A 24084-nucleotide genomic window follows, 5' to 3' on the forward strand; every position below is an offset into this window, starting at 1 on the left:
AAAGAACAGACACATACATACTTAACTAAGGAAATCATTTTCTATTTAAGAACTGCATGTTCATTGTTTTATTGCAGTAAAATAGACATAAAATTTACCACTGTCACCATTTTTAGGTGCAGAATTCAGCATTAAGCACGTTCACAGTTTTGTGCAACCAACACCACCATCTGACTGCAGGGCTTTTTCATGTTGCAAAACCCAAACTCTCTTTCCCATTAAACACAAACCGTCCATTCCGCCCTCCCAACCAGCTCCCTGTGACCACCATTCTGCCTTCTGGTTCTATGAATTGACGACGCTAGTTACCTCATGTAAATGGAATCAGTATATTTGTCCTCTTGTGTCTTTCTTACTTACCATGACATCTTCAAGGTCCATCCATGTTGTAGCATGTGTCAGACTTTTACTCCTTTTTAAGACCAAACAAAATTCTGTTGGTTATATATACTGCATTTTGTCTACCATTCATCCCAGTGGGCGTTTGGCTTGCTTCTACGTTTTGGCGATCGGGAACAGTGCTTGCTATGAACATGGGTGCGCAAATACCTGTTCAAGTTCCTGTTTTCCCTTCTTTTGTGTTTATACCCAGACGTGGTATTACTGGATCAAACAGTAATTCTATGTTTCAGTTTTTGAGGGACCACCATACTATTTTCCACAGCAGCTGCGCCATTTTATGTTCCCACTAGTAGTGCCCAAAGTTCCGGTTTCTCCATATCCTTCTTGTGATTCTCTTTCTTACTCTCTTTCCTTCATAATAGCCATTCTGATGGGCATGAGGTGGTATTCCATTGTGTATTTCTTTAAGTCATTCCCTCAGTATGTATTACGTATCTTCTAGCCTGACATTTATTCCATTCTGCGTATGGATTTTTTGGATAGTTGATAGATGTATATATTGCAAAAAAAATGTATCACAATAAGGTTTGATAACACATCTTTTCATCTCCCACAATTGCCATTTGCCATTGTTGTTATGGTGAGAACATTAACACTGCTCTCACAGCAACTTTGAAGTCACAACACAGTCCTATTCACTGTAGTCGCCATGGTGACTATATACTAGATTCCCAGAACTTACCTTATAACTGAAAGTTTGTACCCTTTAACCAATATCTCCCCATTTACCCTGCCCCCCGCCCCTGACGACCACCATTCTACTCTCTGTCCTGAGTTTCATGTTTTTAGATTCCACATATAAGTGACATCATATAGTATTGATCTTTTTCTGTCAGACTTATTCACTTAGCATAATGCCTTCAAGGTCTATCCATGTTGTTACAAATGGCAGGATTTCTTCATTTTGTTTTAGAAAAAAAATATTTATTTTGAGAGAGGGGGACCGTGTGAGCAGGGAAGAGGGAGAGAGAGGGGGAGAGGGAAAGTCCCAAGCAGGCTCTGTGCCATCAGCATCGAGCCAGATGTGGGGCTTGAACTCATGAACCATGAGACCAGGACCTGAGCCAATATCAAGAGTTGGTTGCTTAACCGACTGAGCCACCCACGCGCCCCAGGATTTCTTCCTTCTTATGGTTGAAAATATTCTGTTTTAATATATCCCACATTTTCTTTAACTGTTCACCAGTTGAAGGACACTTAAGTTGTTTCTATGTCTTGGCTGTTGTGAACAATGTTGCAGTGAATGGAGTGTAAATGTCTGTTCAGTAGTGATTTCATATCCTTTGGATATATACCCAGTGTGGGATTGCTAGGTCATATCGTAGTTCCGTTTTTAATTTTTCTGAGACACTTCTGCGCTATTTTCCATAGTGGCTGCATTGTTGTGTTTTGATTTGCATTTCCCTAATGATGAGTGATGTTGAACATCTTGTCATTTTCATGTACTCATTGGCCATTTGTATATTTTCTTGACTATTGAAGTCCTGTGCCCATTTTAAAAATGGGATCATTTTGTTTGTTTCTTTTTAAAAAAATAATTATTTATTTTGAAAGAGAGCGCACATAAGCAGGGGAGGGACGGGGAGAGAGAGAGAGAGAGAGAGAGAGAGAGAGAGAGAGAGAGAGAATCCCAAGTAGGCTCTATGCTATCAGCATAGAGCCCAACTCGGGGCTTGATCCCAAGAACCGTGAGATCATGACCTGAGCTGAGATCAAGAGCCCGCTTAACCGACTAAGCCACCCAAGTGCCCCTGTTTGGTTCCTGAAAAGGAAGAAGAAAGTTAGAAGACTCATGCTTCCCAATTTCAAAACTTACTACAAAGCTGCAGTGATCCAAACAATGTGACACTGGCATAAGGACAAGCAGAGAACAGTGGAATAGAATAGCCTAGAAAACCCAGAGAAAAACTCTTGCATACGTGGTCAAATGACGTTCAACAATGCCGATATCGTTCAAGGCAGAAGGGCCAGGCTTTAATAAATGGTGCTGGGAAAACTGGATACTCACATGTAAAAGAACAAAGTTGGATCCCTACCTAACACAGTACAAATGGACAACAGACCTAAAACTATAAAGGTCGTAAAAGAAAAATATAGGGGCTTCTGGGTGGCTCAGCTGGCTAAGCATCCGACTTCAGCTCAGGTCACAATCTCACGGTTCATGAGTTCGAGCCCCGCGTCTGGCTCTGTGCTGACAGCTCAGAGCCTGGAGCTTGCTTCAGATTCTATCTCCCTCTCTCCCTGCCCCTCCCTCTTCATGCTCTGTCTCTCTCTCTCTCTCTCCAAAATAAATAAACATTTAAAAAAAGAAGAAGAAGAAAAAATATAGAGGGAAAGATGCCATTGGCTTTGACAATGATTTTTTTAGATGGCCCAGGCAACAGAAAAAAAAAAGGACTAATGGGACTACATCCTGATGAAAAACTTGTGCATCAAAGGACACCGTAAAGAGAGTAAGAAGGCAACCCACAGAATGGGAGAAAGTATTTGCAAAATCACATATCTGATAAAGGATTAATACCCAAATTCTTTAGAATAGAGAACTCCTGAAACCTACATTCCATTTTTAGAGAAAATCAAGAGACCCAGGAAGGCAGTCCATACTCTAGTCCCCACGTCCTCAAACCTAGGCCAGTTACTACCAACCTGAAGTGTATCTTTGGGGAAGAGTTACTGCCCAGCGCTTGGTGATTATTGTTAACATGAAAGCCATCCAGGATTTCTGCCGACAGAATATAGGGAGCTTAAGTAAGGAGCAAAAATTATTTTCCTCTCTTGCAACTAAGCAGAAGAGTAATGTCTAGTGGCAGAAGGATACTGGATGAGAGATATTTTCTGCCAACAGGGTCATAAATCTACTGTTATTAATTTTTGTTCCCCTGGAGGCATTAGTTGCTGATTCACAGTTGTACACTTCATCTTCTTTCATATTGGGCTAGTGGCTTGGCCCCAGTGCTATTTAAACTCAAAGCTTCTCTAAGGACTAAAATATATTTAAAAATTTTTCTGGAATCCACCTCCAAAATCATTTATGACAGGATATCGTGATTCTTTATATGCTGAGGGGTTTATAGGTCAAGTTTTTTGAGACATTTTCCATTTTGCATATGTGAGCCAAAAATTGGTTTAAAACTTTATTGTTCTAGGCACTTTCTTTCCTACTAAAGAAAAAAAGTCCTAAAACACACTGTGATTGTGCAATACCCCCTCCAACCTTTGGGCTTATTCACCTTTTCTAAAATTTAGAGGATACTCGAGCTCCAGTGTGGACCGACCATCAGGCCTGTCACATACAGTTGTACAGGTTGAATGCCGTACTAGGGAGCCACCACTAAAGGGGTACAGTTCACGACAACCAAAAATTGTGTGCTTATTGTGATGACTTTTCTGGAAGAATCAGCACGATGCGTTGTTCTAACAAAATCCGTATATTACGACCAATTCCTAAGGGTAGACCAAAGTGTCTTGAGGAAGGGGCACATTTGCATTGTTCCCAGGATGGCTCCACATGGGATAGCCCCGCCTGCCTTTTGCTTTGCGTCATACCTGGAATTCAGGCTGTGGGTTCCTACATAGGGCGCTGCTCCCCTCCGTGGGCACCAACAGAGAGGTGGTTGTGGGCCAGGCCATCCTTCCACTTGACGGTCTGTTAGCTCTACAGCTGGATCCCACATGGCTGTCTGGGTGTGTATAACTGTTCTAACAAAGGGCTGCTGTGGGGCCTTACAGTGTAGCAGGAGAAGTTAGGGGTGATGTCTTGCAAGAAGAATAACCCACACAGATCCCGCAGTTGAGGACGGGAGGCCACTTGGCCACCACGACAGCGTGATTTGCCGGGCTGGCTGAATTGCACTGGGACATTACAGAGAGTCTGCTCCGCGCCCTCTTTGCTGTGAACATGTCACCCAAGCGGGAAGAGTGTTGGGGTAGCGGGGCATGGCACCTGCCGCAGGGCCTGGGGTCCAGGGTGCTGGTAGGCTGGCGGCTAGTGTGCTTGACCGGCATGACGATGGAGCCCAGCCAGGAGGGACATCCGTTCTATGGGAGTTTCTGTGAGCACGTGAAATTGGGTGCCGTACCTGTATTTATTTTTTCTTTTTTAAAGTTTATATTGAGAGAGAGCGTGTGTGTGTGTGTGGGGGGGGGGGTGCACACGCACAAGTGGAAGAGGGCACAGAGAAAGGAAGAGAGAGAGAATCCGAAGCAGCTGTCAGTGCAGCACAGAGCCCCACGTGGGGCTCGAATTCATGAATCGTGAGATCACGACGTGCGAGATGAAGAGTCAGACGCTCAACCAACTGGGCCACCCAGGCGCCCCTTGCATCGAGAAGTAGTGCAGAGATGGCAGGTGATTTGTCGTAGGCACGCTTGTGCCAGCTGCAGACCTGGATTTTGCTCCAGAAACCTCGGCCGTGTTCTGTAGCTTGAATGGACCCTTCCAGCACCATATGCTCTTACTTGTGAGCAGAGCTGCATCCTCCTTATCCTTGCCCCCGTAAAAGTGCCCCTGTGGCTTCTACACGATGAGTGTGAATGAGCGGATGAGTTACACGTAAGCTGAGCTGTGAAAACACGATGACCGTCTTTTCACGTGTATTTGGTCGTATGGCTCGAACGAGGAGGTAACGCTTCTTGGTAAAACAGTGCTGGTTGCCGTTGTGTTTATAGCCACCCCTCCCCACCCCCGCATGACAAACCCTTTGCTGATGCCGGTGACACCAAGGTGCATAAGACGGGACCCGTGTCCTCAAAGAGTCCACTGTCCAGTCGGGGAGACCGACACACAGGTGCACCATCACAGCGCAGGCGGCAGTGTTAATGAAGTGTGCAGGGCAAGCATGAAGAGGCCAGCCTGGTGAGGACAGGCACCGGATCCCGGGGAGTAACCCCCTGGCAGGGGCAGAGAGCCGCGTGAGCCGGGAACACGGGAGAAGCACAGTCCAGTGAGGCGCCGGCATCTGGGAAATCCACCTTCACCAGGACCCTCGAAGGGGACGGGTGATCCATACGGCAGAAGGTGATCCTGGGAGGCAGGAGGGACTGAATCACAAAGGACCTCTGAGCTAGAACAAAGCTAGGATGTGTTGCTGGCTCACTGTTCTGGGGGCTGGGAGTCCAAAGTCAAGGTGTCACATTGTCGTCTTCTCTGTGTGCATGTCTCTCTCTGTGACTAAATTTTTCTTTTTTTTAAAATAAAGTTTGTTTATTTATTTTGAGAGAGAGAGAGAGTGAGGGACAGCATGATGGGGGGGGGGGGGTGGGGCAGAGAGCAAGGGAGAGAGAGAATCCCAAGCAGGCTCCATGCCGTCAGCGCAGAGCCTGATGCGGGGCTTGAATTCACCAACCGTGAGATCATGACCTGAGGCGAAATCAAGAGTCGGACTGAGCCCCCCAGGAGTCCCCCATTTTCCCCTTGTTTATAAGGACACCAGTCATGTTGGATCAGGCCCATCTTAATGACCTCACCTTAGCTTGATCTGCAAAGACTCTATCTCCAAATAAGGTCACAGTGGCAGGTGCTAAGGGTTAGATTCAGCATGTCTTTTCAGGGGGTACAACTCAGCCCAGAGCAGCCTTGGATGCGGTGGAGGAAGTTCATTGGCTGTCGGATCCACACGGGGCGCTGTACGCAAAGGACAGCACCTCCCCCTCTGGAGGGTGTGTTGGAGGGGGAGGGGGCAGGGCCAGGACCCAAGGGGGAGCCGAGGGGGGGCATGGAGGGCGCTGTTGGCACGCACACTGCCAGGCCCGTGCCTCCCCTCAGGGCCCTCACACCCAAGGCCGGATGTCCCAACCCACGTGCACCAGCTTTGTTTCTTGACTTAAGCAGGGTAAGATACACAGGACAAATAGAAAGCATTTCTAAAGTAAGAAGTCTCACCCGGCCCCTGGGGGGCTCGGTGGGTTAAGCGTCTGACTCTTGATTTCAGCTCAGGTCAGGGATCTCATGGTTTGTGGGATCGAGCCTTGCATCAGGCTCTACACTGACAGTGTGGAGCCTTCTTGGGATTCCCTCTCTCTCTCTCTCTCTCTCTCTCTCTTTCTCTCTCTCTCTCTCCCTCCCCCTCCCCCGACTCGCAGACTCGAGGTTTCTCTCTCAAAAGAAATAAATTCTCTCTCTTAAACATAAATAAATAGGGGTGCCTGGGTGGCTCAGTCTGCTAAGTGTCAGATCTTTGGCTCAGGTCATGATCTCACATTCAAGGGTTCAAGCCCTGCCTCAGGCTCTTTGCTGCTGCTTGCTTCACATTCTGTGTCTCCTTCTCTCTCTGCCCCTCCTCCGCTCACACTCTTTCTCACTCTCTCAAAAATAAATAAATGTAAAAGTAAATAAATAAGTAAATATTAACAAACAGTAGATAGTGCTTCTTTTTAAAAAAAAATTTTTTTTTAACATTTATTTATTTTTGAGACAGAGCATGAACAGGGGAGGGGCAGAGAGAGAGAGGGAGACACAGAATCAGAAGCAGGCTCCAGGCTCTGAGCCATCAGCCCAGAGCCCGACGCGGGGCTCGAACTCACGGACCGCGAGATCGTGACCCGAGCTGAAGTCGGATGCTTAACCGACTGAGCCACCCAGGCGCCCCTAGATAGTGCTTCTTAAGGAAGCCCCTGGTAAGAAACAATTGAAGGATGGGAGAGGAAATAAAATGGACATACACATTGAACAGTGAACGGGACACAGCCCCAGGGCAGCGCTTCCCAAACTCCAGTGAACGGACTTCGGGGATGGGCCTAGGGCTCTGCATTGCCGACAAGCTTCCGGCTGTGATGCGGCGGGCCGCACTGCCCACACCTGGGGTAGCTAGGACATGGGGTGCAGCAGGTCTCAAGGGCCAAGCCTGTCCCTCTGTCTGTGTCTGTATGTCCTGTGAGCGAAGAATGAGTTTTACATTTTTGAATGGCCAGAAGAATGTTTGTATCACGTTAGAAAAAAAACATGAAATTCAAATTTCAGTGTCCATCATATCTTATCACAGCCCACTCTTTCGTATTGTGTCTGGCTGCTGTCACAGGGGCAGAGGACAGAGCCTGCGCGGAACCTGGAATACTTACTTGGTCCTTACAGAAAGGGTTTGCCGAGCCCATGGCGTGGCCGGCCAGGCCCGATGAGGCCAGCAGGGGGCAGCAGAGAGCCGTTTGTGGCCAGGCCTTCCCTGGGACCTGGGGAGGGGTATTTGGAAATGCGGTGTAGGGGGACTAAACTGAAGCTAAGGATGGAGCTCAGGGCACTAGGAGATGAGGTGGGAGTAAGTAGACAACGCCTGGGGAAGCAGGGCTGAAAGAAGTAATAAGAAGAGATGCTGCTGGGGCTGGCAGGCGAGGTGGGCCCAGAGCAGGTGTGGAGGCCCAGGGATGCCGCGTGGGGCTCGGACTTGGGGCGACGGCAATACGGAGTCACTGCAGCGCTTTAGGCGGTGGAAGGACAGCACTGTTTGGGGGGCGGGGAGACTGTAACTCTGGTGCCATGGGGACGCTGTCACAACAATCTGGGGACAAGATGTTGAGGGTCTGCTGAGGGCGGGCAGCCGGGAAAGGAGCCAGCAGCCAGAGTGAGCGAACCAGCCAACCCACAAGAGGGCTCAGAACTCTCTCTTGGGTTCTGCGTCTTTACCAGGACACCGTGGGTAAACAGCATCACTAACTTTTCTCTTTCTTTGCCTTGTTTTTCTCCGCTTTCATGACAACCGACCGACCGTGTTGCAGTTGGGGTGGTTCTCTTTTCCTTCTGGCCGCGCTCTTTTCTTTCCAGTGGCTCCTGCAGATGTGGGATTTCATCCATTACTAGCGCAGCTCTCAGCCTTTGGGGGCCGCCTTTCTGTTCTGCCTTGGAGGAGCATTTCTTTATTATTATTTTTTTAATATTTATTTTTGAGAGAGCGTAAGAGGGGGAGGGGCAGAGCGAGGGGACAGACAATCCAAAGCGGGCTCTGCGCTGACAGCAGACAGCCCAGTGTGGGGCTCGAACTCACAAACTGCGAGATCACGACCTGAGCCGAAGTTGTAAGCTCAACCGACTGAGCCACCCGGATACCCCCAGAAGCGTTTCTTAACGGGGGATGGGGAGGGCTCACGGACTCCTTTTAGAATCTGGTGAACACCGTCATGAACCTCCCCCCAAATGTACACAAACAGGGAGACCCAAAGTCTGACCTATGATGTCAGGGCTCATGCACTCCCTGAGGCCAGCTCCCGTTAAGGGCCCCTGCCCTGGGGGCTGCAAGGCTTAGGGTCAGCTGGGCGCCAGCTGCCTCCTGGCTTTAAGGTTTGGGGCTCGACATCAGAGACGCTTGCCTTCTCCCTCCCAAGCTCCTCCCTGCCCTTCTCCATGTCTTACGGAGATGATGTGGGTACGTAAGCCTTAATGGATTAAAACTTTCAGACACACAACACAGGAGCTAGACAGACCTCCTAGGATGCCAGGTCCGGTGGTTCTCAGCTGTGTGTTGAGCAGCGTGAAGCCCAATGGGGAACGTCCCTGAGCAAGAGAATCTGCTAGAAGGCTTCCCAGCTGGGCAGACTAACCTCTTCCTATGCATTGGGCCAGGAAACATTGTGTTCACAGAACTATGAACATGTAGAGTTCTATTTTTGGGGACGTAATACATCATAAAATCCCCTTTATTTGAAACAAAAAGAGTACTATATCAGATGCAGTCTTATTTAGGAAATTATTAGCCTCCATAACTAGAAATAAGCAGATTACATTTTTTAACAGATTAATTTAATCTCCATAACAAGGAATGTTTAGAGGAATATAGTCATTCAATTATGAAATGTTTCCAACGGACAAATGGAAGCTTGGAAGCTTAGGACTACTTTTCAAATTTTCCAGATTTAGAAAATCTAACCCAACGTCAACTTTTAATAAAAGCAGCCTTTCCTAGCAATTGTGGTCTCTTAGCGTGGGTGTATGTGCATGTTTTTAACAACAGCTTTAGCAGAATGTAGTTTATAGAACATACACTTCATTTGTTTTAAGTCCATATTTTTTTTTAGTCAATTTATTGATGTGACCATCACCACAATAGAAGTTTAGAGCCTTTCTTTTTTTTTGTTTTTAAGTTTATTTATTTATTTTTGAGGGAGAGAGAGAGAGAGAGAGAGAGAGAGGGAGAGAGAGAGAGAGGGAGTGCAAGCAGGAGAGGGGCAGACAGAGAGAGGGAGACATAGAACCCGAAGCAGGCTCCAGGCTCTGAGCTGTCAGCTCAGAGTCTGACGCGGGGCTCAAACCCACGAACGGTGAGATGGTGACCTGAGCTGAAGTCGGACGCTTAACTGACTGTGCCACCCAGGCGCCCCCTAGGGCCTTTCTGTCACCCCCAAGATGGTTTTTTACTTTTTAATTGCAAGAAGTGGAATTAGAAAAATAAGAATTCTAATCGATTACTTTCTGTGTTTGCCTCCCCAAGGTTGTCTTCTTACTAATGAGTGACCTTTCCTGGTATCTCTTCCAGGCAAACACGACAGAGCTGGAGCAAAGCTCTTGCAATCTTATCAGGAACTGAGGTGAGTGCTATACCAGGCCAGACCGTCCTGGCCCCTCCAGGCCTGGAGCACCAAGGACTCACTGAAAGAACTTCTAGATCTCTTGACTTTCAGACCTGGCTGCTTTGGAATGTGACTTTTTTTTTTTTTTTTAATGATAAAGTGCCTGGAAAAGATTTAAACAGAGATATTTCCAGATTCTTATGAAAAGCCTTCTTAGCAGCTCGCAGAGCATTTTCTCACGACAGGTTTTATTGCTTACATTCTTCCGAAATGTTGTCAGGAAACGAAATATTATTTTTGATGGCATCTTAAATGAAACTCTAAACCGAGCGTTTGTTTTACGAATCACTCCTGTCTCCAACATCATGCCCAGTGCCTGACGCCTCAGACATCTGCGTAATCCAATGGAAATGGAAGTGGAGACTCTGCGAGATGCTAACTTCTTGATGCACATCCTAAACACCCAGCGTTCTTGAAGCTGGCAACAATTCACACACCCGATTGCACCGAATTTATTGAAGTGTTGCTGAAAGCTTCCCACCAGCAGCTTTTTTTTTTTTTTTTTTTTTTGGCCCATAATGAGATTTTCCAATCTTGGGACCTCTTCATTTCTTTTACTCCCCCATCACAAACTTCTTATTCCTCTCATGCTTGATTTAATGATTTATGACATCCACGGAATTTTGGGCACTTCTGCTGGTGCGGTTTGGGCCGAGACAACGCGCACGTCCGTATCGGACACGTGCGTGGAGTCTGGGTCCCAGAGCGGCCGGGCTCCTTTAGGCGACACGGGTGGGGCGCGAGGCCGGGACACCGGCAGCGTGGTGCTCCTTGGCCGCGTTCCGATACCGGGAAGTAATGCCCTGTCGGGAGGAGCAGATCCAGGCAGGGCTGCGGGCTCCTCTTCTAAAATGCGAGGAAGGAAAGGAAAAAAAAAAAAAATCAGAGAACATGAACTGTAGGGTGATGGCGAGTCTTGTGTATTTGTAAGCCTAATAGTTGGATCATCCATGACCTGTTTCTTATCCCTGTGTTTTTCCTTGGCAGCAACATTTCTGTGGTTCCTCCTACCCCACCTCCTCTGAGTGAAAGCCAGTGCACCAGCAGCTCCCACAGGGTAATGTGTCTGTGCCTCCCTGGGGAAGGGGACGTGGGAGAGAAATGGAGGAAGAAAGGGGGTCTGAGAGGTTGGACCAAGACCCCCAGAGCAAAGGGATCCAATTGTGGCTGAAGCTGGCCGTGGAGGGAGGCAGAGAATAGAGGCCAGAAGGGCTGGGCCTGCCCAGTGTCTGTGTGTCCGCTATGCTTTGGGGGCCATGGGATCATCTGCATAACAGTGACTCATCTGCCTGCACCCCACAACCTAATGTATGCCCCATATCCCCGCCTATACCCCACGTCCTCACCTGCACCCCACATCCCCACCTGCACCCCGTGTCCTCACCTGTGCCCTGCATCCCGGCCTGTACCCCACATCCTTGGCTGCACCCCACATCCCCACCACTTTACTCTTGTCATTTTGCTGGCTGTCTTCCCTAACTGTGCACTGTGCTCTTGAGTGTGGGGTTCTGAATAGGCTGCAGTGTGTTGGGGGCCTCTGGGGGTGTAAAAAGAAAGAAATACATGTCGATTCACAGGTGTGTGATTTATACGTATGGGAGTGCCTGGGGTGTGTGTGTGTGTGTGTGTGTGTGTACTTTTGTGTGTTTTTAGATGCTAATATAAAGTAGACCAGGAGCATTTCTGTCTACAGAAATCAGTGGTATGATCTTGGAGTTACCTGTGTTCCCACTTGGGAGGTGGAAATAATTATACTCCTCTGGCTTGTTTCTCATGGCTGGTGTGAGAAATTAACAAAATAATGTCTGTACTGGTACTTGGAAACTGTAAAGTAAAAAAAAAATAATAAAAAAATAAAAAAAAGAAACTGTAAAGTGCCATGAAAACACACGGTCTTGATTATTTTCATTATTACCATTCTGCAAATTAAAGAGAGTAACTATAGCTGTACATAGAAAGGCACATTCATATGCTAGTGAGAGAGAGAGAGTATATTCATTCTTTTTCCAGTTTCAAACTGAGACCCTGGAATGAACTTCAAAATTCTGTTGTCCACTTTCTACTTGAGATTCTAAATCCTCCCAACTTGTTCCAGCACAGATGTATTTCCTGAATGGATGGACAGATGGATGGATGGACGGATGGATGGAACAGGGAAGGAGGGAGGGAGGGATGGAGGGAGGGAAAGAGAGATGGAGTGAAGGATGAATGGAAGCAGGGAAGGAGGGATGGAGGGATAGGTGGATGGGTGGATGGAAACATGGAAGGAGGGATGAGTGGATGGATGGAGGGAGGGAGGGATGGAGGGAGGGATGGAAACAGGGAAGGAGAGATGGAGGGAAGGAGGGATGGAAGGATAGATGGATGGAGGGATGGAGGGATGGATGGAGGCATAGAGGGATGGATGGATGGATAGATGGATGAATGGAAACAGGGAAGGAGGGATGGAGGGATGAGTGGATGGAGGGATGGAGGGATGGATGGATAGATGGATGGAAGGATGGAGGGATGGATGGAAACAGGGAAGGAGGGATGAGTAGATGGATGGCTGGAAGGGTGGAGGCATGGAGGGATGGATGGAGGGGGAGACAGAGGGATGGAGGGAAGGATAGATGGAGGGGTGGATAGATGGATGGGACTTGAAAGGGAAGTGATCTCCTTTCTGTCATTTTTGCTTTTTCTTCTCTCTCCTGCTTGGAGGGGTGGAACTAACTCCTGGCTCCAGGCTGGTCCCCTGAGCCTGGTACCACCATTGGCCCCTGTGTCACTGTTGTGTTGGCTGTTGTGTTGCCATCCCCTCCGCCTGGAGCTGGGGTGGGGTCATACAAGAGCAGGTTAAAGAAGAAGGAGTGTACTTGACTGCAGTCTGAGCCAGTGAAATGTCGGTTATTATTTCCAAGAGGTAGTTGCTGTCAACGCCCCTTGCTGATGCCCCTTCTTTAGATGTGGGTGTCAAACCTCAGAGGAAAGAAGCTGAGTAAGAGGGTCCCTACCTCCTGAGAGGATAGTGCCCTCCCCTCTCCAGACATGCATGCACACACACCTGCACGCACCCGGAGCACCCCCACTCCACTCACACCTGCCAGTGTTTGGGGGTTGGCGACCTGGAGGCTGCTGGGGCAGACACGGGTCTTCAAATATAACTCTCATTATCTCTCCTCTGTCTCTGTTTTAGTTACAGGAACTTGGTCAGTTTAAAGGATTTAATAAGTCCATGGAAAATTTGTTTCTGTCTGTTACCACCCACATGAAAAGTAAGTGGATGCCTCTGATGTGTTCCTCCCACCACCCCCCGGGCCAGCCAAGCCCATTGGCGGAGGCACGGCCAGGGACCTCTATCTCCGGGCCCTGGGGAAAGCCACAGTGCCGGCCCTTCACCCCTCCCGTGCAGAGCAGGCCTCTGGTTTCCCGGGGGAAGAGGAGACACCCTTCAGGCCACTGGAGCGGCTCAGTTTACCCCTACTGCTACCCAAACCTGCCAGAGCTCAGCACAGACCTGGCAGCCGGTCCTGGCACCCATCACAGCCTCTCCCAAGGACAGCGGAGACAGAGGGTTCCAATGAATGAAAACTGGGAGCTTTCAGGCCAGGCAGGGCCCAGCGTCTGTTGCTTGCGTGGAACTACTTGTCCTTTCCTCCTTGGTAAATTTATCTTCTTCAATTAGCAGTAACCCTATGATTTGCAGATGCAAGGAACCCAGAACTACCACTGCTCAGAATCTTGCCTCTTTCGATGTTGTTTCCACTCAGTTATTTCTCCCTGTGGATCTTAAGCTGCAAGTCCCAGAGAATAGCCCCCACTTAGACCTGGTAAGGTGCCCAGAGCAGGCCAGGCATTTAGAGAAGGTCCCGAGTGGGATCGGGGGGTCTTGGGCATCCGTTCTCTCTCACGGTGCTTCTGTTTGGTTTCTGCCCATGCCAATGCCTGTGGATGGGGTCGGGCTTGTGCCTTGGCTCTGAGACAGTCTTATTATTTGATTTTAATTAGTCCTCTGAGTTCCCCCACGAGCGCTTCCGAGCCGTATCGTGACAACTGAAATCAAAGCACCCTTTTTAGCTAAACAGGGAAGTGACCGTCTCACGAGACCGTCTGTCCCCCTCTGATTCAGAAGGGCGAAGCAGCCAAATCTCATGCCACCTGTTTGCTAATAGAGCTCAGAGGTTTAAAACCACCCCGTTAGTCTGCCGGTCTTGCGGACCACATCCGCCCTCCGTGTGCACGAGCCTTGGACGCGGGTTTCCCACTGGAACGGCGGCCTGAACTCTGAGCGGCTGGCCCCGTTCCTGCTGACGCTGCTCTTGTCGAAACTTCTGAGCGTCTCTTTCTAGAAGCACGGCCTCTACCCAAATCCATGCGGCTTATGTGAACTCCCTCCCACCACTGTATTTTGCAATCATGTCTCAGCATTAACTCTGGCCTGGTAACCCCTCAGCCAGACGCCCAGAGAGGCAGGACGCATGTTTCATCTTGTCCCATGTCCCACTCGCCCTCCTACACAGGCTGGGACCCACGCATGGGTACATTGGAGCGTGCTTTCGTACCCATAGCCTCGCCTGTACCCTTGCTCACATGTTGGAGACTTGCCGTGTCAATACCTCGAGTGTTATGGAGATGGCATCAGTATAGAGCAGCAGACCCAGGTGGACAGCTGGGGCTAATCCCCGGTGGCAGGGGGTGGCAGGGGGTGGCAGGGGGGATTCAAAAGAGCAAAGCAGCATCCTGTCTCTGCCATGGAATATGGACTGAAGCACCCCCCCCAGGTCCCCTCCCTGCTTGTTCAGACACTGGTGCTTCGTGGGACGCCAAGACCTCAGCCCAGAGGCAGGGGTGGAAACACCCAGCTTTCTGCGCCCCCCCCCCCCGCCAGGGCGGTCTGCCGGGGGGCCTCTCTCAGGTGCTCCCCGCTGCTTCCACGGGGCAGGGCACAGGCTCTACACCCTTCACCCTGTCTCTGCCTCAGGGCACGTAGCAGGGGTGGGGCTGATTCCTGCTTCTTCAGGTCCTGAGCTGTCGTGCACATGTCCCTCTTGATCCTTTTTGCTGTGTGTTTCCTACAGAAGTGGGTACAGAGGACAGCCTCATTCTGAGGGTGCCTGGGGTCTGGGGGGATGGCTGGAGGGGGCCTTAGCCTCAAGAGTTTAGGAAGCTGCCCCAGAGCTACGACCTCTGGCGGCCCATGTTGCCCCGTAAAGCCGATCCAGTTGGAAGAAAGCGATTTCCAGCCCTTTTTATTATCTTTGCATGTCTAGGAGAGTCCAGCACTATAGCCCCACACCACCCACCCCTGCTCAGAAGGGGAGGAGCAAATCGTTGATTTTCATTTCAGGACCATTCTGTGCTTCTCGCTGTTACTTTTCCTTTTCACCCGATGATGCTGATCACAAGCCTACTTGTTAGAAGCTGGATACTTAGGAGACACCCCCACCTGCCTCGTCTGTGGACATAAATGGACCAGATGAAGGCACAGGCTTTGGGGTGAATGCCAAACAGATGGTGGTGAGGGGACACCCCCTCCCCCTGCCCCGAGGGCCTCACCCCCTTCATAGCTGGGCTGGAATTTAGCTGTATGAGGAGCCCATGTTCACTGTCAACCTGGAGGGCCTGGTGTGCCGGGAGCTTGCTCACTTCCAGGAGCAGAAAGTTGCCCCACGGTTTCTGGAGGGTAGACCCGTGGCCAGTGTGGACAGCAGCGCTCTCAGAGAGGAGAGGTCCCACACATCCTGGTGGGAAGGAGAATGCCCTGGGGTTTGGGGGGGCAGGCGACCTTCTCCTCCAGAGAAAAGAGACACTCTGCAGATGTACCCTTGGCAGTACATGCAGGAATACCTAATAAAGAGCAACAAGTGAGGATTATTTACACCCTGGAGCTGGGCTGTCCAATATGCTAACCACAGGTGGCTCTTGAAGAGTGGCCTGCTGGGGGGCGGGGGCGGGGTGGGGGAGAGTAAAATGCACACCAGATTCTGGAAACTTAGTATTTAAAAAAGCGAAATTAAAAAGCTAATTAATCACACAGCATAGGGAATACTGATAGTAATATTGGAACAGTCTTACCTGGTGATGGATGGTAACTACACTTGATGTGATCATTTTGTAATGTGCACCAGAAACTAGTAAGGACTGTATGTCAATTACCCAGTAAATAATGTCATTGATTTTAATATTGATCATATATTTTAACAGTATTTTAGATATACTGTGGTAAATGAAAAATAGTGTTAAAATTAATTTTACCTCTTTTTATGTTTATTTATTTATTTTGAGAAAGAGGTGGCGAGGGAGAGGGAGGGGGAGACAGAGAGGGAGAGAGAGAATCCCAAGCAGGCTCCGAGCTGCCGGGGTGGACTGGAGCCCAACATGGGACTGGATCTCACTAACCATGAGATCATGGCCTCAGCCAAAATCAAGAGTCAGCCACTTAACAGACTGAGCCACCCAGGCACCCCTTACCTCTGTTTTAAATGTGGCAACTAGAAAATTTGAGATGGCATATGTGAGCCACATGACAGCCATCAGAGAATGCCACTCTAAAGGTGGCTTCAAGGTCATCTTTGGGAGAAACAAGGACCCCATGGAAAAGGGAAGACATTTTTGAAAGACAAAATCACCTTTTTTTTTTATATATATATTTTTAATGTTTATTTATTTTTGAGACAGAGAGAGACAGCATGAACGGGGGAGGGTCAGAGAGAGGGGGAGACACAGAATCAGAAGCAGGCTCCAGGCTCTGAGCCATCAGCACAGAGCCCGATGCGGGGCTCAAACTCATGGACCGTGAGATCGTGACCTGAGCTGAAGTCGGACGCTTAACCGACTGAGCCACCCAGGCGGCCCGAAAGACAAAATCACCTTTGAGGTGGCTCTCTCACTTCTTTGTGTGCCTTCCTTCCTTCCCACTTTATTCATTTCTTCTGGACCACTGGTATGCTGGGGGGGGGGGGGGGGCGGAGAGGTGTATTTTCAGGCTTTGTCTATTAAAATAGTTATAAGCGTACCCTGAATCTTCCGCCTCTCTTCAAAGTGTCCCAAGAGATGGTATTTAGTTATAAATCTTTGTGAGGAGCCCTAAAAAAGCTGGCTGGTTTGTTAGGCTGCCTTTTTCGTGTTTGGACAACTGCATGCTTATGACGGGTGGCCTGGGATACAGAGTAAGCTGGCTGGAAGTCCTTCCTTTCACTCTCGCCCTGATGATGGCTGTCTGCCTACAGAGGCACATGGCCACACTGTCACCTTCTGGGAATCTGGCTCCTCTGTCTTGTGCAGGGCGCCGTGTGCCCTGCGTCCAGCATGTGGCTTCTGGGGGTGGCTCCCCCTGAGCCCAGAGCTCAGAGCCGTCGTCCCCACGCTGTGAGCCTAGCCTCAGAGACCTTGAGGCTCCTCAGGGGTGTGGTTGCAGGGCATCTCAGAGGAGGGCCCCATGAGTCTGTCAAAGCTGTGTGCTCCCACCTGTCATCCCTTGTATTTGTTTTCTAGAGCTTTCCAAGTCCCAGAACGACATGACCTCTGACAAGCAACTCCTAGCCACGGGTCCCAGGCAGTGTGCTAGCCGGACGGAGAGGAGGAGCCAGTCTGACACTGCCATCAACGTCACCACCAGGGTATTCCCTGAGGCCTCCGGGCCGCCACCAGAGCTACTTCTAGTCCATTTCGTTTTCCTTTTCTTTTATTGCACAACACTAAGCAGTCTGAAGAAAACATAATTATAAACCCTTCTCTGTTGGGGAGGCCTGGCCAAATGAAGGTCAAATTCCAGGGTCGGTTCGGAAAATAGTTCAGAGCAGGGAAAAGCTTCAGCCTAATTCTGAGCCCCTGGGGTCCCAGGTGTCCACGGGAATGCCTTGCTGGTCTCAAGGCCACACCAAAGGCAGAGTGGCCACCTGCAGGGCTGAGATGTGCCACGTTACTCCTGGGGTCCGAATACCTCATGGAGGGTCAAGGGGCCTTCTTATTTCCAACAACCTCCAGTTCGAGTCTGATAGAAACCCACTAAAAACCTACGTGCCGCCTGACTGAGGGCAATCACCAGGGAGGCTCCCTCCCGGTATCTAAATCACAAGAGAGAGAGCTCACCTAATAAAGGCTTTTAAGGAAATAATTACTCTGGCTTTCCACCAGGATTAACCAAGTCTGAAGCAGATGCACTGGGACAGGAGAGAAAATGACTTTACAATCAGGACACCTAGGTTCTAGTCCAGCGGAGGTGACCTGGCTAGGGCAGATGCCATCACCTGGTCAACAGGACTGCGCTGGGTGCCTGGATAGGACAGGTGTCCCTTCTCTGCCACTGTGGGCTCCGCTCGAAATGTCCCCAGACAGATTCCTTTAGGCAAGGAGATGAGGTTAGCCCCACCCTCCTGCTGGAACTTCCAGACACCCACTCTCGAGGTTTCAAATTCTGCCTCCATCCATGACCCTCTGCCTTGGGCACGTCACGTCAACTCCCGGAATGTCACTATGCCCTTGGTGAAAATGAAGGTTATGATACCTGTTCCGCCCAAAGGCACAGGCTGCTTATAAAGATCCCCGAGATAATATAGTATCTAAATTGCTACCTGAGCCATCTACGTATACTATCTAAATTGCCGGTCTTCCTAATTATGTGCCAGACTCCACTCAGGGCTTTACCCGGGCCATCTCATTCTATCCTCACACTACCTCGTGAACTATGTATTGCATTTGGCCCTGTTGTCCATTTAGGGAAACTGAGGCTTAGAGAATGATGTCAGTGCCCGCGGTTACATAACCCGAAAGCAGTGGGCGGTCTTGGCTTGGAGGCTGAATTCTGGAGCAGCTGTTCTCAGTGTGTGTGTGTGTGTGAGTCACTTGGGAATGTTGTTGACATGCAAAGTCTGACTCAGTAGATCTGGGGCAGGTGTGAGATGTGGCATCTCCAGTGAGTTTCTGAGGAGCTCTTGGGTGAGCAGGTTGCGGCTCCTGGCCCCTGGGACCTCGCTAGATTTAGGAGGAGGCGCCTAGAGTGTGTGAGATGCATTTGGAAGGCCTTTGAGACGCCAAAGGGCCAACAGGCGTTCGTTCCTGTTGGCTCCCCAGGGTCTACACAAACACCGTTCCAGACACCATCCCTGAGTCAACAGACGGAGGAGAGGTTCACGTGCATTTAGGAACCACTATGTTCCAGGCACGGTGGTGGTTATTACATACTAGCCACGTTTAGTTCTTGCAGAAATACTGAGGTGGATATTGTCACTCCCATGATGAAGATCCAGGATCTGAGTTTCAGCGAGAGGGTAACCAACCTGCCTAATGTCACATAACTAATACAATGTGGAGCCGGGAGTAGAGTCCAGGTTTGTAGGTTCTGAATCCTAAACTTGTAACTTCCTCATTATATGCCCCACATAAGGAGGACAAATGAGGGCCCAAATCCTTGGGATGGAGCCCCTCGGATGCTAACACTCACTAAGGTTACCAGGCACTGTTCTTCGTGTAAAGCCCTTATAGATACTAAATCCTTACGACAACCCTGTGAGGTCTGGGCTATCACTGTCCCTATGAAAGATGAGGGGCAAAGGGGAAAGAGACGACCAAGGGGGTAATGTGGTCGGAAGTGTCAGGGCGAGGCAGAGTCTGTCCCAGACACCACACCTGTGACGCCTGCGGGAAAAGATGCCAACAGGGTTTGTGGACGGCATGTTTCTGCTTCCGATGCCTGTGCCATGTGATAGGGCATCCCAGGTTTCCCAGGCTTAGTTTCTGGCCTCCCCTACTGCATGTGCATGGGGAACGAGCCTGCTGGGTAATTGCAGGGTTGTCTGATGGGACAAGGGAGCTTGAGGGTCGAAGCAAGGAGGAGCAGGGGAGGCCATGGTGAGACAGCCCCCGCCACCTAGACGCTCTGCCACTTGCATCCCGTTGACTGCCATGCTCTTGAAGCGACACGCTTTCTACTTTTTGCAGGCATTCTGTCTCCCCACCTTCCTTGAGGATATGGCTGTTTTGGAGCAATGTAGCCAAATGTTTATAAAGTACTCAGCAATCATGGCATGATCTATAAATGCTAAATAATCACAGGGTTGACATATAAAGAGTACATCTTTAAATAGGACGTTTGTCAGACTGCAATTACACATGCCCTCGTTGGTGAGCTCATAAAACTTACACTCACATTTCCATCGGAACGCCTCGGAGCATTCTGCCAACCTTAAGCACACCACGCGGTGCCCTTTGGAGACAGGGGGTGTCAGTGCCCACTTTGCAGGTGGCTAGACTGAGGCACAGAAATAGGAGATAACTTTCTTAGGACCGCGTGGTGACTCTGAGATGATAACTGAGAAAACGGCTCAGGACGGCTTCTATGCCACTTCTCTGACCATTAAGCATGCACCGCATGTTCTGGAAATGCTCCCATAAAGACCCTCATTTACCCATGTGGGCCGGGATTCTTTAAGAGGTGAACTCTCTCCCCTGTCCTTTGAGACTTCCTGTGCATCCCCGTGGGATTTTATTGTGCATCGTATTAATGTGTGGCTGATCTATATTGGCCGTAAAGACCCTGTTAACCAGGAAGGAAACACGAGAAGCTGTTGGGAGGGGCTGTCTCCGAGGAGTGGGACAAGGACGGAGGCGGGGAAGAAACCCTTCCTTTTATTCAGTGCCCCTTTATGTGAAGTTTTCCCACGTCCTGTGAAATCTGAAGAAACCATCCGCCCCCAGGGCATGGCGTTTCTGCATCCTTCTTTCCCCCACCTGCTGGCCACACGTAAAGGCTGAGCAGCCAGAGAAAAGGGAGGCAATGGCATTGAGTTCAAGGATGAAAACACTTGGTCTTAGACTTGAGGGCTGTTGACCCCCTTGATGGTCCCAGGAGAGGCGGCCTACCTCTCGGCCGGGACAGGACGTTGCTCAGAGCACGATTGTTGGCCGAGCCCAGCCCCGGTGATTGTCTGAGACCCTCGAATGCAGGCTTGGTGGCAACAGGTGCTCTCCCTTTTCACATTTAAGATCAGCTAAAACAAACAGTCCCACACGCATGAATTGTATGGTTCCAGGGAGTCCATAATTTGATCAAATCGAGCCTAATGTTTATTGATCTTTCAGCGTATAATATGAAACTTAATAACTCTGTACAGAGTAGACCTCATTCAGGGCGATCATTTTTCTCTGTAATCTGACCCAAACTAGATAGCTACTGAAATACATTAAAAATCACAGGGGAAATAAATGCCTTTCTCAATGTCCTCGATAGGCTTCCATCTGAATCTCGATGCCCTTTCACAGGGCACTGAGTCTGACAGAGTCATTTAGATCCTTCAGAATTTACCAGGGAAGAGGTGAACGCCAAAGTTCATGTGGATTCCTTAGTCGAAATAGGGATGTTCTTCAGAACAGTGTCGGCTTTTCTAATGATTTCAAAATATTTATATTGGCACTTATGTTTCATTAACGTTTTTTCGGAATCCTAACATATTTGGAAACAGTCTTCCCTGGCTATGAATTTTTTTTCCTGGCTATGAATTTGACATGCCACATGATCGCTCTTATAAAGATAGTTCTTTGTCCCTTTTTGGAAACTTCTGTCATCAGTTTAAAAAAAATGTTTATTTATTGTGTGAGAGGGAAGGGGGAAGGGGCAGAGAGACAGACAGAGAGAGAGAGAATCCCAAGCAGGCTCCATACTCTAGGCGTGGAGCTGGATGTGGGGCTCAGTCCCACAAACCGTGAGATCATGACCTGAGACTAAATCAAGAGTCGGACACTTAACTGACTGAGCCACCCAGGCGCCCCTGTCATCGACTTTTTTTTTTTTTTATGATTTAAAAACTGTGTTGCCTTAAAACTGGATTAGGTGGTTATATATTGAACGCCTACGTGTTACAAAGCTGTATATTAACATTTAGCCCATTTTATTCTTTCTGTCCCATTCCGACTGCTGCCTTACAGGCCGTTCCAAATGGAATCTTCCACCTCCTCCAAGGCCTCCCCGCCCCGCCCCGGACACAGTCAGAAGGTAGAGGCCTTGCCGTAGGAGAGCCCTCTGACTACTTCCTCCCGCTCAGTTTCTCTGGATCTTTAGCCGCCCTTCCTCCTGCCTCAGGAATGGACGTTCCTTCCCGAGATGGAGCCCTCCCCTGGGGGCTGGGTTCATTCTCCTCGCTCTCTTCTGAGACCTGCTCCATCAGCTCACCGCTTCCCCCGCTTCTGTTTCTCCTCAACCTGCAAGTTCGCCCTGATCCACCCCCCCCCTTAAAAAAGAAAAACAGCATCTTCTGAAGGATCCCCTTCAAGCTGCTCTTCCACTTCTTCATCTCAGCCCAAGTCCACAAAAACGTCCTCTGCCCTTGCCCCCCATCGCCCTCCCTCCTGTTCACTCCTACCTTCCGTGCAGTCGGTTCCCTGTGCCAGTGCGACACTGCTCCCTGCGGCGCCGCCAGGCACCCCTGATTGAAAAGCCTGCTGGCCCATTTGAGCATCACCCTCATCAATGACTTTGTCACCTTTGACACAGTTGACCAGAATTCCACTCTTTTCTTTAATTACAAAAATGGCTTTATTGCTTGTATGTATAATAAAACCTAGGCCTACACACTGATGAAAGTTTAGAAAACACAGACGAGGAGGAGGAGGGGGAGGAGGCAGGAGAGGAGAAAAATCAAGCAAGCGCTGAGCCGGGCCAGTCACTTGGAGCACACAGGTACACTCACTTTGCAAACACGATGCCATGCTGCACACCCACTTCTGTTACTTGCTTTCTCGAGAATCTCTAACTTTATATTTTGATTTCTTCCCTGTCAATACATACATATTGTCATTGTTTTACAGCTATTTTTTAGGGCTTTTTAAAAGTGATTATTTATTTGGAGAGAGAGCATGAGCGGGGGAGGGGCAGAGAGAGAGGGGGAGAGAGAGAATCCCAAGCAGGTTCCCCAGTGTCAGTGTGTAGCCCGATGCGGGGCTCGAACTCATGAACTGTGAGATCATGACGGGAGCCACCCGGGTGCCCGTAGGACTTTTAATTCATGCTGCGAGATTGCCCTCCTCTGAGGTTGACTCAGTTTACGACCACCAGAGGGGGAGTAGCCTGCTTTTCAGCACCCCTGCTGGCACCAAATGTTATACTTTTTTAAAAAAATATTTTTGAATGTGTATTTATTTTTGAGAGAGAGGGGGGCTGACAGAGAGAGAGAAGGAGACACAGAATCTGAAGCAGGCTCCAGGCTCTGAGCTGTCAGCACAGAGCCCAACGCAGGGCTCGAACCCATGAACCACAAGATCATGACCTGGGCTGAAGTCGGCAGCTTAACCGACTGAGCCACCCGGGTGCCCCCAAATGTTATACTTTCTATTTTAATATTTGCTAATTTGATAGGCCAGTTTAAAAAATCTCCATTTCTTTAATTTCAGGTGAGCCTTTTCTCATACTCTTCTCCTTTTTGAACACCCTTCATGCCCGAAATCCTCCCCTTGGATCTGCGATTCTTCTGGCTGTCTCTTCCCCTGGGCCGGCTCTTTGGTGACCCTCCTCCACCAAGCTACCTGTTCTCTGGAAAGCCTGACACAGCAGGAATCTGGCCTCTTGAGTCTCTTTGGTTGCGTGGGTCATCAGCAAGTCTAGGAACATGCTCGGTACTTGACCATCAGCATAGGCCCACCACTCACGATGCCCCTCCTTTGAGTCTCTCCACAGCCAGCCTTGAACCTCCCACTCAGGTCCTACTTCCGCTAAAGATCATCCTGACACCCCCTTCTGCATAAGCTCTCCACCCCCTCTTTCCCATGGACTTGGCTTGTGCCTCCATTTCAGTGGTGGGTCTATTTCCTACCAGCCAGGTGAGCCCCTGGAGAGCGGATGATGCTTCTTCTCCCCCCTCCCTTCTCCTCTGCCCCCCTCTTTCTGCCCCAGGACTTAGAGCAGTGGGTCAAAGATAGGATCGCTTAACAAATGTCTGATGGAGCTGAGCTGGCGTTCTGGGGATCGAGAGCATGAACAGTAATTGGGAACTAATCATTTCTTCCACTTATTCTCTAATATTCTCAGTCTTTCGTTCCTGAGAATTACAGCTATGATGCAAATGTTACATTTGTTATATTTCCAAGTTCCACTTCCAGCATCAAAATGTAAAGTCTGGATTCATAAACTTTGTACTTTCAGCCAGGAAGAGGTTTCCTACC

General features: G+C 49.4%; 1 protein-coding gene across 8 annotated transcripts in view; it reads left to right on the forward strand.

The window, feature by feature from the left end:
- SYTL3 (synaptotagmin like 3) overlaps positions 1 to 24084 on the forward strand; it is a 92206-nt gene that overhangs the window by 40608 nt on the left and 27514 nt on the right. For all 8 annotated transcript variants that reach the window (XM_078447521.2, XM_078447528.2, XM_078447527.2 and 5 more), the window contains 4 exons: positions 9861 to 9912; positions 10942 to 11011; positions 13130 to 13208; positions 17428 to 17552. In XM_078447521.2, the coding sequence (XP_078303647.2) occupies positions 9861 to 9912; positions 10942 to 11011; positions 13130 to 13208; positions 17428 to 17552 (326 nt within the window). The remainder of the gene's footprint in view (positions 1 to 9860; positions 9913 to 10941; positions 11012 to 13129; positions 13209 to 17427; positions 17553 to 24084) is intronic.

Source organism: Panthera onca, chromosome B2 (genome assembly GCF_046562875.1).
Source record: "Panthera onca isolate mPanOnc1 chromosome B2, mPanOnc1 haplotype 2, whole genome shotgun sequence".
Taxonomy (NCBI): domain Eukaryota; kingdom Metazoa; phylum Chordata; class Mammalia; order Carnivora; family Felidae; genus Panthera; species Panthera onca.